Source organism: Bufo bufo, chromosome 8 (genome assembly GCF_905171765.1).
Source record: "Bufo bufo chromosome 8, aBufBuf1.1, whole genome shotgun sequence".
In the NCBI taxonomy this organism is placed as follows: Eukaryota; Metazoa; Chordata; class Amphibia; order Anura; family Bufonidae; genus Bufo; species Bufo bufo.
The window spans coordinates 218,722,246-218,734,960 of NC_053396.1; the positions used below are offsets into that span (position 1 = coordinate 218,722,246).

At 40.1% G+C, this 12,715-nt stretch overlaps 1 protein-coding gene across 2 annotated transcripts in view; it reads right to left on the reverse strand.

Moving 5' to 3' along the window:
- Nucleotides 1–2,260: 2,260 nt before the first annotated feature.
- PCDH19 (protocadherin 19) overlaps nucleotides 2,261–12,715 on the reverse strand; it is a 158,392-nt gene continuing 147,937 nt past the window's right edge. For both annotated transcript variants that reach the window (XM_040405244.1, XM_040405243.1), the window contains exon 5: nucleotides 2,261–4,141. In XM_040405244.1, coding sequence (XP_040261178.1) covers nucleotides 3,555–4,141 — 587 coding nt within the window. In that variant the 3' untranslated portion in view covers nucleotides 2,261–3,554. The remainder of the gene's footprint in view (nucleotides 4,142–12,715) is intronic.

Consider the following 12,715-nt stretch of genomic DNA (forward strand, 5'->3'; position numbering starts at 1 on the left):
CAGCGTTTAATAGAAAGAGAGGAGACATTTTTTTTCATCATACTTTTCCTTCTTTTTGGATATACTTTTGGCTTTGGCTCAAAAACTTGGCAGAAAAAAAATGTGTGATTCCATCCTTATAGAGATATGACTATGGGTCAAGATCTAACATTAAAGGGGTCGTGTCACTTCAGCTAATGGCATTTATCATGTAGAGAAAGTTAATACAAGCACTTACTAATGTATTGTTATTCTACATATTGCTTCCTTGGCTGGCTGGATTCGATTTTCCATCGTATTATATTCTGCTCATTTCCATGGTTATGACCACCCTGCAATCCATCAGTGGTGGCCGTGCTTGCACACTATAGGAAAAAGCCCCTGCCTCTCTGGTGGGTGGGACCGTGGGAGTGCACATAGGCTGGTGCCTTTTTCTACAGTGAGCAAGCACGATCACCACTGATGGATTGCAGGGTGGTAGTAACCATAGAATTGAGCAGGGTATAATGTGATGGAAAAATAAATCCAGCCAGCCAAGGAGGCAATATGGACAATCACAATACATTAGTAAGTGCCTTGTATTAACTTTCTCTACATAATAAATGCAATTTGCTGAAGTGACACACCACCCCCTTTAAGCTTAAAGCTTGGAACCATAGCTAGTCTTTTGTTCACCCAGGGCAATGGTCTATAGCTTGTTGGAATCCTCCTGGCACCGAGCACCCAGGGCACATGCCCCGTTAGCCCTTTATTCCCAAGGTACACCCTTGGCTAAGATATGGTAGTCCATGACCCAGCTTAGAGACCAAATAAAAAACAAACAAAAAAAAAATGACACAATCATAAATTAATTAAAGAAGAAAAAATCATTTTGAAGCATAAAAATAGCTAAAGGGGTTATTCAACCCTTGGGGGAAAAAAACAGCAGCAAATGTTATAAGATACTGTAAAAAATAAAAATCATGCCTCTAATCCCTTTCTGATTCAGTACAAACTCACCAAAGGTATCCGTGGTGTGTTTTTACAAGTCACTGGCAAATGACCACTGCAGCCAGTTAGTGGCCTCAGTGATGATGTGCCATACTGCTGACATCACTTGTCACGACTGTATCATGGTCTAGTTGTTGTGCGCGTGACACGTTTGCTGAATGCTGGTTGCCAGGGGCAACTCGTTGTGGTGCAGCATGTTTGTGCTTTCCTCCTTCTTCTGGTTCTTTCCCTGTCTGCTATGAGCATGTGGTCAGTAGTTCCCCAGCCTTGGTGTGTGCCGGAGCTATGCTCCTGCCCTGGATATTCCATCCTGCCAGTTTGAGGGCCACCTTGTGGAACATCAAGGTCTCAGCAATGTCTCACCTATTTCTTCCCGGTGTCTCCTTCCCTTCACTACCCTACTTTATGTGTGGTGTTATTTGGGTAGGTGTTATGTCTGGTTGTTGTTACATGTCTGGTGGTGTTTGTTGTCGAGCATGTTTGCTAGACATTGTCCTGTCTATTGGTGTATCCTCCGGAAAGGGGGTAACAGGGTTCCCCAGAGGGGGAACTTGAAGTCTGTATGCAGCTCTGCCTGGGGCCGCCATGCATCCTGTTTGCATGGGACTCCTGGAAGTAACTGGTATGCTGGATACCTGGGTGTGGTTGTTTGTACTGTGAGCTGTATGGTGTGTGGGCACTTGTACTCATGCTCGGGTTCCAGTCGTTGTGGCTGCGGCAGGTAAGTGTGTTGTTCTGTGTGCTTACCTGCCAATCCAGTAGCTGTATATGGTCTCTTTTTTCCTGGCATTAAGGCCGGTTGGGACTCCTGTGCTTCCGTGTAATGGAAGAACAGGTCGTCTCTGCCCTTTCCCGATTTTTGAGGGATTATCAGGGCGACTCAGGGTCCTAGGTTCTGGGATATGAGCCGTACTACCATCCAGGTCCATTCATATGGGTAGGAGTTAGGGCAAGGGTTAGGGAAGCAATAGGAGGTGACCTCCCTTATCCCAGCCTCTGGCCTAGTTGCTTGTCCATCTGCTTTACATTGTACGGTGGGAGGCTCCCCCACTCCCCACCGTGATGTCACTGCTCAGAAATGGGGGCAATGATGTCAGTGATATGGTACATTTTGCTGCTATTTTTTACATGTTGCTTTTTTTTTCCAAAGATTAGATATCCACTTTAAACTGGTATGTGCTACATGAAAGACAACACAAGGAGGGTCCACCACATAAAACCAGTGTTCAAAACATGGCTAAGACGCCATTTTGAAATTAAAAACTTTTTAATTTTTTCATCTTATTTTTTCACTTCCTGTCAGTGAATTATAGTGTTTTTGTTGTAACATCTCGTAAGACTATTTTACAAACAGAATATTATGTAAACCCCTTCTATATTATACAATTCTCAAAAAAAAAAAAGAACAGACTCTTATATCAGAACATTTCAGAAATATTTTCATCTCATAAGCTTGTCAAAAAGAATTTAAAATAGAGATGGAACATACAAAATAGAGATGAAAACTATTATGGGAAATAAAAACTCAATAAAGCAATAAATGTGAGAATAATATATATAAAAAAAAAAATCCATCTGAATGAGGGTTAGGACTTGACACCGAAAATGAATAATTAAGTAAAAATGAAATTCTCCATGAATATAAAAACTTATCTTCACAAAACCTCACACGTTTTTGATAAATAGTATTTAAATATCCAAACGCTGTCATAACCTTGCATGGTGAATTAATATAAAAAGTAAAAACTAAAAAAAAATCGGCTCATGAAATTATCTGGGGAAAATAAAGTTAAGCGTAAAATATAGAAAAAAAAATCCAGTTTTTTAGGTAACAGAATATAATAAATAAATAAAGATTACAAATTACAGTTTTTTTTAATTTCCTTTCGTTTTTACTTGAATGCCTTTTGCCATCACTGGACAAAAAAAAAATTTAAATATCAAATACAGTAATAGTACAGATAGCATGTAACAGCAAAAGGGCTTTTAATGCAGGGGTGTCCGGGGCAACACAGCAACCTATCATGGATTCATTCATTATCCTCATCGAAGGTATGACCACTCACAAGGCAGGGTCGGGCCATTACGATGCTACAAAATCATTAATTGAGACACATTTTTGGAAATTAATGTCTGAAACTTAATTTTTTTTCTGCTTTTTTTTTCTCCATTCTGTACAAATAAGCTAATTTATATTATAATTTTGATATATATGTTTAGAAAAATATATAAATTCAAAATACTTAATACATACATAATACTTTGTACATGGATGGTCATAACGGTTTCTGTGTTGAGAGCGAGAAGAAGATAGGAGAAAAACGAAAAATAAAAATTTGCGATTCAGGCTGCTTGCTTGGATGGAACACCCCTGCCACATGTTGAATAGTTTGGGATTGTCACATAACAATAGCCTTTATTATAAACAATACACTTAGGGAAGCTTTAAATACAGCAGTTTGTGAACCATTTGTAAGCCATTAAAAACGAACTGTAATTTTTTTTCATTTTTTTTTCTTTTTGTTTTTTTTGTTGTTTTTTTGTTGTTTTTTTTAAGTCATTCTTTTGTTTTCCATACAGTAAACTTAGAGGACAATGTCTTTTAGTCTCTTTACACCCACTGAGTCTTTTTCTCGACATTCTTGCAACAATGGATTGATCTCATGCAATACGTTTTCACTGTCTGCCCCCCTGGGCTCTGCTTCTGAAGGTCGAGAAGGACCATTGCTTACAAACTGCTCCACATCACGGTTTCCAGTGCAATGCATGATATTGTACGTTGCTGTCGGTTTGGCTGGCAGAGGACTCTTTAAATGCAGAGGAGAAGTGATGGGGCTGATGGCCTCGCAGCCATTTCCTGCTTCACGGATGGCACCGTTTACCTTGGGGCTGCAGATGGGAAGGTCCACTGTCCTTTTTGCTTTCAAGGTAGCCCTGTCATCAGTAGTATGCTCATTTCCATCTTTGCCAAAAGTTGCAAAAGTTCTTTTAGTGTTGCAGTCCTCAAAAGCTTCAGTGTCCACATTAGTTGCTTCTATAGACAAAGCAATGACATTTCTTCCATGCTCCGGGGACTTGGCTCGACTTGGGATGGGGACACGGGGCATCCAACATCTATCGGAGTGACCAAGAATTCGACATTCCTCTCTGCAGTGGAAACCTTCATTCTGATCTGAACAAAAGAGAAAGAATTTTTTTTTTAAATTCAAACTAAGAAATGTGAAATCAGTATTTGATTTGGCACGTCGTATAATAAGCTGCAATTATCATTAGACAAAAAGGCTGCATTGTGCGCCTGGTATTTACAACGATAATTATGTGCTATAATTTGTATCCTTATTATATTTGCTTAAATGTGTCTTATTAATATGTGCAAACTACAACAATTCCGTGGAAGAAATGCATATATCTGATGTGCAGTCAGAAGACACTGGCTCTGGTTCCAGGCTCTCCATCTCTGGCATCGTTGACAGAAGCAATGAACATGGCCACCAATCAACCAAGTGCTTATTGAGTTACAACAAGCTAGGGGATATCATTCGGTTTGCACGGCAAGTGTGTTTTATGAATATGTGCAACAGTAGAACAAATAACTTGACAATGCCTTTGTCTTACAGCTCAGAGATAGAAACCGTGTGCCAGATGAATATTCAGTTGACATCGGCAACTGATGTAGGAAACCAAACCCTACAAAGTGGCTGCTACCCTAGACAACAGGGTGTACTAGCTCCATGGCACAGAGTTGGCCTAGACAACCTTGAAATCACCAGAGAAGATCAGACTGAGGGGCCACGATCCAGATACAAAACATAGGTGCTCTGTTGGACCTCAAATGCCTATCTATGGCTAAGGCCCATCATCATGTCTGGGCCTAATCCCAATGGACGATTAGTGTGACCTTATATCAGCCCTGCAAACCAGCTGCTATTTCCATCAATCGAACTGTTATTTTAATGGAACTTGGTATATCAGCTCTGGAGGTGAAGGGTTGGACTAGACAACCTTGATACCACCAGACAAGATGAGACTGAGTGCCCACCATGAAGATCCAATGGACATATGTTCTGTTGGCCCTTATTGACCCAGCTGTGCCTGAGGCCCATTATCATGTTTATGCCTTGTGACACAGGAGGATAGTCTTATTCACTGGTCAACCATTCTGACCTTGTATTGGAGTGACCAGTGGTAGCACCTATAATGATTGCTGTGGTGCTCATAGACTGAGGAAGACTGCACACAATGGCAGTTTTCTGCCATCTAGCTCCACCATGTGGGGTCTCTTTCTCAACTGAAACAATAAACAAAGCAATTGCATCTATATATGATGTAACAAAATGTAGAAAGCTGTCATAGCCTTTGACAAAATACAATAAAACGTTAGCATCAACACATCTAACTACAAGTGATATATAGGTGTTGTAATGTAATTCAAGGTCTTTGAGGGTCTTATTATAATTTTTTTCCACATGGAAACTATGTAGCAGAGATAAAATGTATTATTTAGGGTAGACTTTCAATATGCTACTTGCTAAAGAATGTCAATGCCTTTGACCCTTTTCCTTCCAGTTCCTCCTGACACATCTCCCAGTAACCTATGCTATCATTTGCCCTTCTTATACGGTGCCCTTGAACCCCAATGTCTAGTTGGTATGCATTACATGGTGAGCTATACTGACAGTAACATTACTACTTTGCTTACGGGGTAGCTACCTCTAGGTGGCACTAGAGAGACAGGTTTATTTCTTCTATACGGAAGCTAATTTGCATATTTTTACCAGGGAGCATTGCCTGCAAGGCCCAAAACATCAGGCGGGCCTCTACAAAGAGAACCAGTAGCCCCTAAAAGCATCCCACCCAGCCAATACCCTGCTCTGCGCTGATAAGAGGCAAAAACTCTAAAATAGCGGTCTACAGATGGGTGTCTCTGGTTTATCTGATATCCTAGTAATGATTCCAGGCTCTTTAAAGGGATTCTGTCGACAGCAAAACTGCTGACAGCACTAGGGAGGACTGGAAAGAGCAGGACACACAAATCTTGTTATCAGGATTAGTGTGAATATATAGTTTTAATCTGCCAGATTCCATTCTGTAGGTGTCCAGGAGGTGGAGCTTTACCGTAAAGTGCTCACTGCATTGAGCTGCTTCACAGACCCTCCTCTCTGCTTTGAGTGATAACTGTAACATCCAAGCAAGAGACGTCACTCAGAGCAAAGGAGACAATGCAGAGAGCACTTAACAGTGAAGCTCCTCTTTCTGGGCATTTGAGGAGCAGAACCTTGCAGAATAAAACTTAACATTTACACTGGAAGAAGTACAGCGGTGTCTTAAAAAGAATAAAATAGACAAATTGCCAGGACCAGATGGCATACACCACCGTCTCCTAAGAGAATTAGAAGTAATGTCAAAGCCAGACTCTTATTTCTGATATTTTAGGACTCTATACTGACAGGGAGTGTTCCACAGGATTGGTGCATAGCAAATGTGGTGCCAATATTCAAAAAGGGTCCAAAAACAGAGCCCGGAAACTATAGGCCGGTAAGTGTAACATCTGTTGTGGATAAACAGTTTGAAGGTTTTCTAAGACATGCTATCTTAGAGCATCTCAATGAAAATAAGCAAATAACGCCATATCAGCATGGCTTCGTGAGGGATCGGTCATGCCAAACTAATTTAATCAGTTTCTATGAGGAGGTAAGTTCTAGACTTGACAGCGGCGAATCAATGGATGTCGTGTATCTGGACTTCTCCAAAGCATTTGACACTGTACCGCATAAAAGGTTAGTATATAAAATGAGAATGCTCGGACTGGGAGAAAACGTCTGTAAGTGGGTAAGTAACTGGCTCAGTGATAGAAAACAGGGTGATTATTAATGGTACACACTCTAATTGGGTCACTGTCACTAGTGGAGTATCTCAGGGGTCAGTATTGGGCCCTATTCTCTTCAATATATTTATTAATGATCTTGTAGAAGGCTTGCATAGTAAAATATAATTTTTTGCAGATGACACTAAACTGTGTAAAGTAATTAACACGGAAGAGGACAGTATACTGTAGATATACTACAGAGGACAGTATACTGTATATATTTATATACTACAGAGGACTGTATACTGCTACAGAGGGATCTGGAAAGATTGGAGGCTTGGGCAGAGAAGTGGCAGATGTGCTTTATTACTGACAAATGTAAGGTTATGCACATGGGAAGGAATAATGCAAGTCACCCGTACGCACTAAATGGTAAAACACTGGGTAACACTGACATGGAAAATGACCTAGGAATTTTAATAAACAGCAAACTAAGCTGTAGAAACCAGTGTCAGGCAGCTGCTGCCAAAGCCAATAAGATAATGGGTTGCATCAAAAGAGGCATAGATGCCCCTAATAAGAACATAGTCCTACCACTTTACAAATCACTAGTCAGACCACACATGGAGTACTGTGTACAGTTCTGGGCTCCTGTGAACAAGGCAGACATAGCAGAGCTGGAGAGGGTCCAGAGGAGGGCAACTAAAGGAATAACTGGAATGGGGCAACTACAGTACCCTGAAAGATTATCAAAATTAGGGTTATTCCCTTTAAAAAAATGACGACTGAGGGGAGATCTAATAACTATGTATAACTATATCAGGGGTCAGTACAGAGATCACTCCCATCATCTATTTATCCCCAGGACTGTGACTGTGACGAGGGGACATCCTCTGCGTCTGGAGGAAAGAAGGTTTGTACACAAACATAGAAGTGGATTCTTTACGGTAAGAGCAGTGAGACTATGGAACTCTCTGCCTGAGGAGGTGGTGATGGTGAGTACAATAAAGGAGTTCAAGAGGGGCCTGGATGTATTTATGGAGCGTAATAATATTACAGGCTATAGCTACTAGAGAGGGGTCATTGATCCATGGAGTTATTTGATGCCTGATGGGGAAAATTGGCTTCTACCTCACAGTTTTTTTTTGTTGCCTTCCTCTGGATCAACTTGCAGGATAACAGGCTGAACTGGATGGATAGATGTCTTTTTTTTTTCGGCCTTATATACTATGTTACTATGTTACACTACTCCTGATAAGAAAATCTCCACAAACGTTATGTTTGCTCCGCTCTTCTCAGCCCCTACCTAGTGCTGTCAGCTGTTTAGCATCCTCAAAACTGCTGAGAGACTATTAATGGGCTGGTTATTGACTACACATAGGTGACAGTTTCTTCTCTCCTTCAAAAGGGCTAGTTGGCATACAGCCGGGAGCAAACTTTGTTTAAAAAAATCTAAAAATTCAACTTTTTGGCCCTCAAGGAAATAAATGTCTGGTCAATAAGAAATTAGCAAAATGATGAAGGTGGTGATCGGCCTTCTGCTATTGCATAAACTGATATAATTAAATCTTGCCAGTGCTATCCTCTATTGACATTCTAATGCATCTAAAGAAATACGAGGAGCAAGAACTGAGCATGGACACAGCAGAAAGGTGGGTTACGGGAAAGGTCAAAGAGCTTAGGGTTGCATTGTCATGGGGGAGATCTTATTCAGTCTGCAGAAAACACAATGGCCTAATTGTTTATTTTTATCTTAAAATATTTACATAAACTTACATATCTTTAATGAGTATTTTATAAATATTTATTTTATATTGTATATTTCATTTTTAGTATGATTTTACTATATAAATTATGTATTGTATACACTAGAATATTACACAATACCTATTACTGGCCAATCACATTCTCCCTTCCAGATAAAATAATGGAGTTAGAAAACTCCGGTTTAGTAGAGGTGAGATCGCGCTCTTGCTTTATGTCTGCTAACAAGACAGATTTATACATAGCACTTCCAGCATTGATTCAGACAAGGAAGTTGAGCCATGACTTCAAAAAAACAGACAGCTGTTTCAATCTTATTAAGCCTCTTGAATATGACGTATGGCTTCTTGCCACTGTACAGTAAGACTATAAATACTCTGGAGCCAGGTAGCGGCACTTAAAGGAGATAGGAAAACATCAGTCTGGCACATTGTTAACCGAGGAGCAGCTGGAGGAATGCGTAATAATGGGATATAGCTGACTGAAGAAGTCTTCCCAGGACTAGATGTGGACATCGTAGTCCTCACATTGATTCCTTGGAAGAAAGCTCTTCTGGATTATCCATCGGATACACAATCCTGAAGCTATAAATCTAGATAGTAGATAGATAGATAGATCGTTTGTAATATACATACCATTTCAAAGTTGAGAGGATTGACCTCTTAGGAACCCAGTCATGAAATGCTCTTCTTCTCGAAAACCTGCTTCTGCCGATGTCATGTCCTTTACCAGGTTTCCACCCTGGGCTATGGACAGAACATCACTTCCGCTGTAGACGAGGCCAGAACTATTTCTCTACCTGGCGCATGATGAGGTGGATTCAGCAGTTTGTGCATGCGTCAGGGAGAGAAATTGTGGAAGTAACAGAAGGGACATCTCACCAATAACCCAGGCTGGAAATCTGGTAATGGATGTAATGTGGGTGGAAGCAGTATTTCTTAAGAGGCCGGTCCACACAGCTTCAGAACAGTAAGCATATTACAAACATCATGGGTAATTATGGTAGGTTTGAGGGGCCTGCTGGGTACCAGAGAACCTCTTAATTTTTTTCCACAACCAACAACCACGTGCACTAACAAAAGAAACTACTAGACTTTACAGAAAACATACAAGTGAAACTCGAAAAATTTGAATATCGTGCAAAAGTTGATTTATTTTAGTAATGCAACTTAAAATTAGAATTTTGCGAAAAGGTTCAATATTCTAGGCTCAAAGTGTCACACTCTAGTCAGCTAATGAATCCATACCCCCTGAGCAAAGGGTACCCCACAATGGAGACTTTGGGGTTTCATAAGCTGTAAGCCATAATCATCCAAATTATAACAAATAAAGGCTTGAAATATCTCGCTTTGCCTGTAAAGAGTCTCATATGTTAGTTTCACCTTTTAAGTTAGAAACATAGAAACATAGAATGTGTCGGCAGATAAGAACCGTTTGGCCCATCTAGTCTGCCCAATATACTGAGTACTATGGATAGCCCCCGGCCCTATCTTATATGAAGGATGGCCTTATGCCTATCCCATGCATGCTTAAACCCCTTCACTGTATTTGCAGCTACCACTTCTGCAGGAAGGCTATTCCATGCATCCACTACTCTCTCAGTAAAGTAATACTTCCTTATATTACTTTTAAACCTATGCCCCTTTAATTTAAAACTGTGTCCTCTTGTGGTAGTTTTTCTTCTTTTAAATATTCTCTCCTCCTTTACCGAGTTGATTCCCTTTATGTATTTAAAAGTTTCTATCATATCCCCTCTGTCTCTTCTTTCTTCCAAGCTATACATATTAAGGTCCTTTAACCTTTCCTGGTAAGTTTTATCCTGCAATCCATGTACTAGTTTAGTAGCTCTTCTCTGAACTCTCTCTAGAGTATCTATATCCTTCTGGAGATATGGCCTCCAGTACTGCGCACAATACTCCAAGTGAGGTCTCACCAGTGTTCTGTACAGCGGCATAAGCACTTCACTCTTTCTACTGCTTATACCTCTCCCTATACATCCAAGCATTCTGCTGGCATTTCGTGCTGCCCTATTACATTGTCTTCCCACCTTTAAGTCTTCTGAAATAATTACTCCTAAAAGTTGCATTACTGAAATAAATGAACTTTGCACAATATTAGAATTTTTTGAGTTTCACCTGTATTAGACCTATATACAAAATGAAACTTTTTATGGTGCTACAGACCATACATAATTTTCTTTTTCTTTTTTTTTGCCTTTATTCATTTTTTTCTCATTTTATTTTTTTAAATTATTATTTTTTTCTCTGACAGATCCCAATTTCTTCACAGCTACGGCGTGTTTGCACAGCTTGCAGATTATACAAGAAAAACTGCTTTAGAAAAGATTTTGCAATCAGCTTTGTGTTAGGTCTGAAAGGGGATTATAGAAAGAAAACAAGACAGACTTAATTAGTATGACCAAAATAAAAGGGAGCGAGAAGTGGAAAAAAAAAAAAAATTCAACCTCCCCGCAACTTCTCCAGCTATTTCCTTGAAATAGTTATTACAATTTTTCTATTTCTTCTTCAGTTCAAAGTCTAAATCGCGTTAAGAATTCATAAGTGAACATTTCAGTCCTTATTACTCGTTACTCGCTTTGCTACTTCTCCGTGGTAATAGAATAATAGAGAAAAATAATATTTGTAATGTCTACAAAAAATTAACACTTTCTTCTCCTTTGGGTCGTACTCTTTTACACTTTACATTCTGGTCTTGATAAACACTCCGCCCTAGGATATTTATCGCTCCCCCGCCCTTCCACCGGCCTCTGCCTCCTCTTCAGGCAAATGCCTATCCACAGGAGTTAGTTTTCTTGCAATTTTTGGATATAATTCTCTATATAGTATATTTTACTTCCTGTCCTGGCCTTTAACTTCCTCTTTGGTTGATATTTTAGCACGGCAGACAGTCTTGCTTAACTCTCTCAGTCAGGCCATCACTGCGGCCAGAGAGGTAATAGGGTGAGAGTTAGAGCATCATACTGATCAATGTAATGCTTTTCTGTGGGTATCTAGGCCTGTCAAAAGAACAATAGAGCTGCTATACTGTCTCCCCAATTCTACACCTACTATTACCATAACGATTACCCTTCCGTAAACATCCCCTCACAGCAGCAGTAAACTGACAATAGATTACCTGTCTATATAGGAGGTCTTATTATTTGTGCTGACTGTTACAGAAGGACAATATTACAGAAGGGACTGCACATCAAAAAAGGAGCTTTCAGAATTTGTCAAAAAGACTAATCGGCATGAATATTACTTTACATTAGTATTACATGTAGAGTGCCTATTGAGAAAGTACCGGTTTATGGAAAATAAGAACGTGGGTTTGTCATAATTTAATGTAGACCCTCAAGAGGTGGTTCATAACTTGGCTTCTGTGGACCAGGGTTAAGTTGGAAAAATTAAAGAGCCCCTGTCAGCAGGATTAACCCTATTAAACTCACCATACTGTATGTTTGGGTTGCTTCTGCTGATTGAAATGATACCTGTCTTGTGAAAATCAGTTTGTGGCATTCCCGAGAAAAAATTTGGGGTCTTCAATGGGGTCCAACCCCTGGGTACACCTCAGCTTTCCAGTTCTGGCCACACCCCCTTGGTGCAATGAAGCCCTCATTTGCATAAAGCCCTCATTTGCATTTTTTTTTTCAGGAGAGTCACAACCGATTTTCACAAGGCAACTGCCATTTTAATTGGCATGCATACAATGTAATAGGGTTGATCCTGCGGATGGGCTCTCCTTAAGGCAATATACGCTATACTAAAATCATAACGGTAAGATGATCATCTTTATACATATGTAGTAGGCGCTATCACACAATATCATAGCCATATATATCAAGCTCGTATCAGGCCAAAGCGGTGTCCATGAGGTCCTCCTAACTAGCAGCTGCTGGAAATGTTCTTGAGATCAAACCCCAAGAGATGTGAGGTGGACAGATATCAGGCACAACATTTCTACTGAAAAAGATAGATGGGTGACTAAAAAAATCATGACAGTTTCGTGCCACAACAGGAATGGCAGCCATTAGTACCGGCAATGACCTTTCCAACCAATTTATTCACTATTATAACAAGGACAACATCCAGCACCGCAGCGAAGAGATGGATCGTGTAGATCCTTTCATTAAAGGGGTCCTCTACTAGGGATAATCCCTAGTTGTGAGATGGAAAA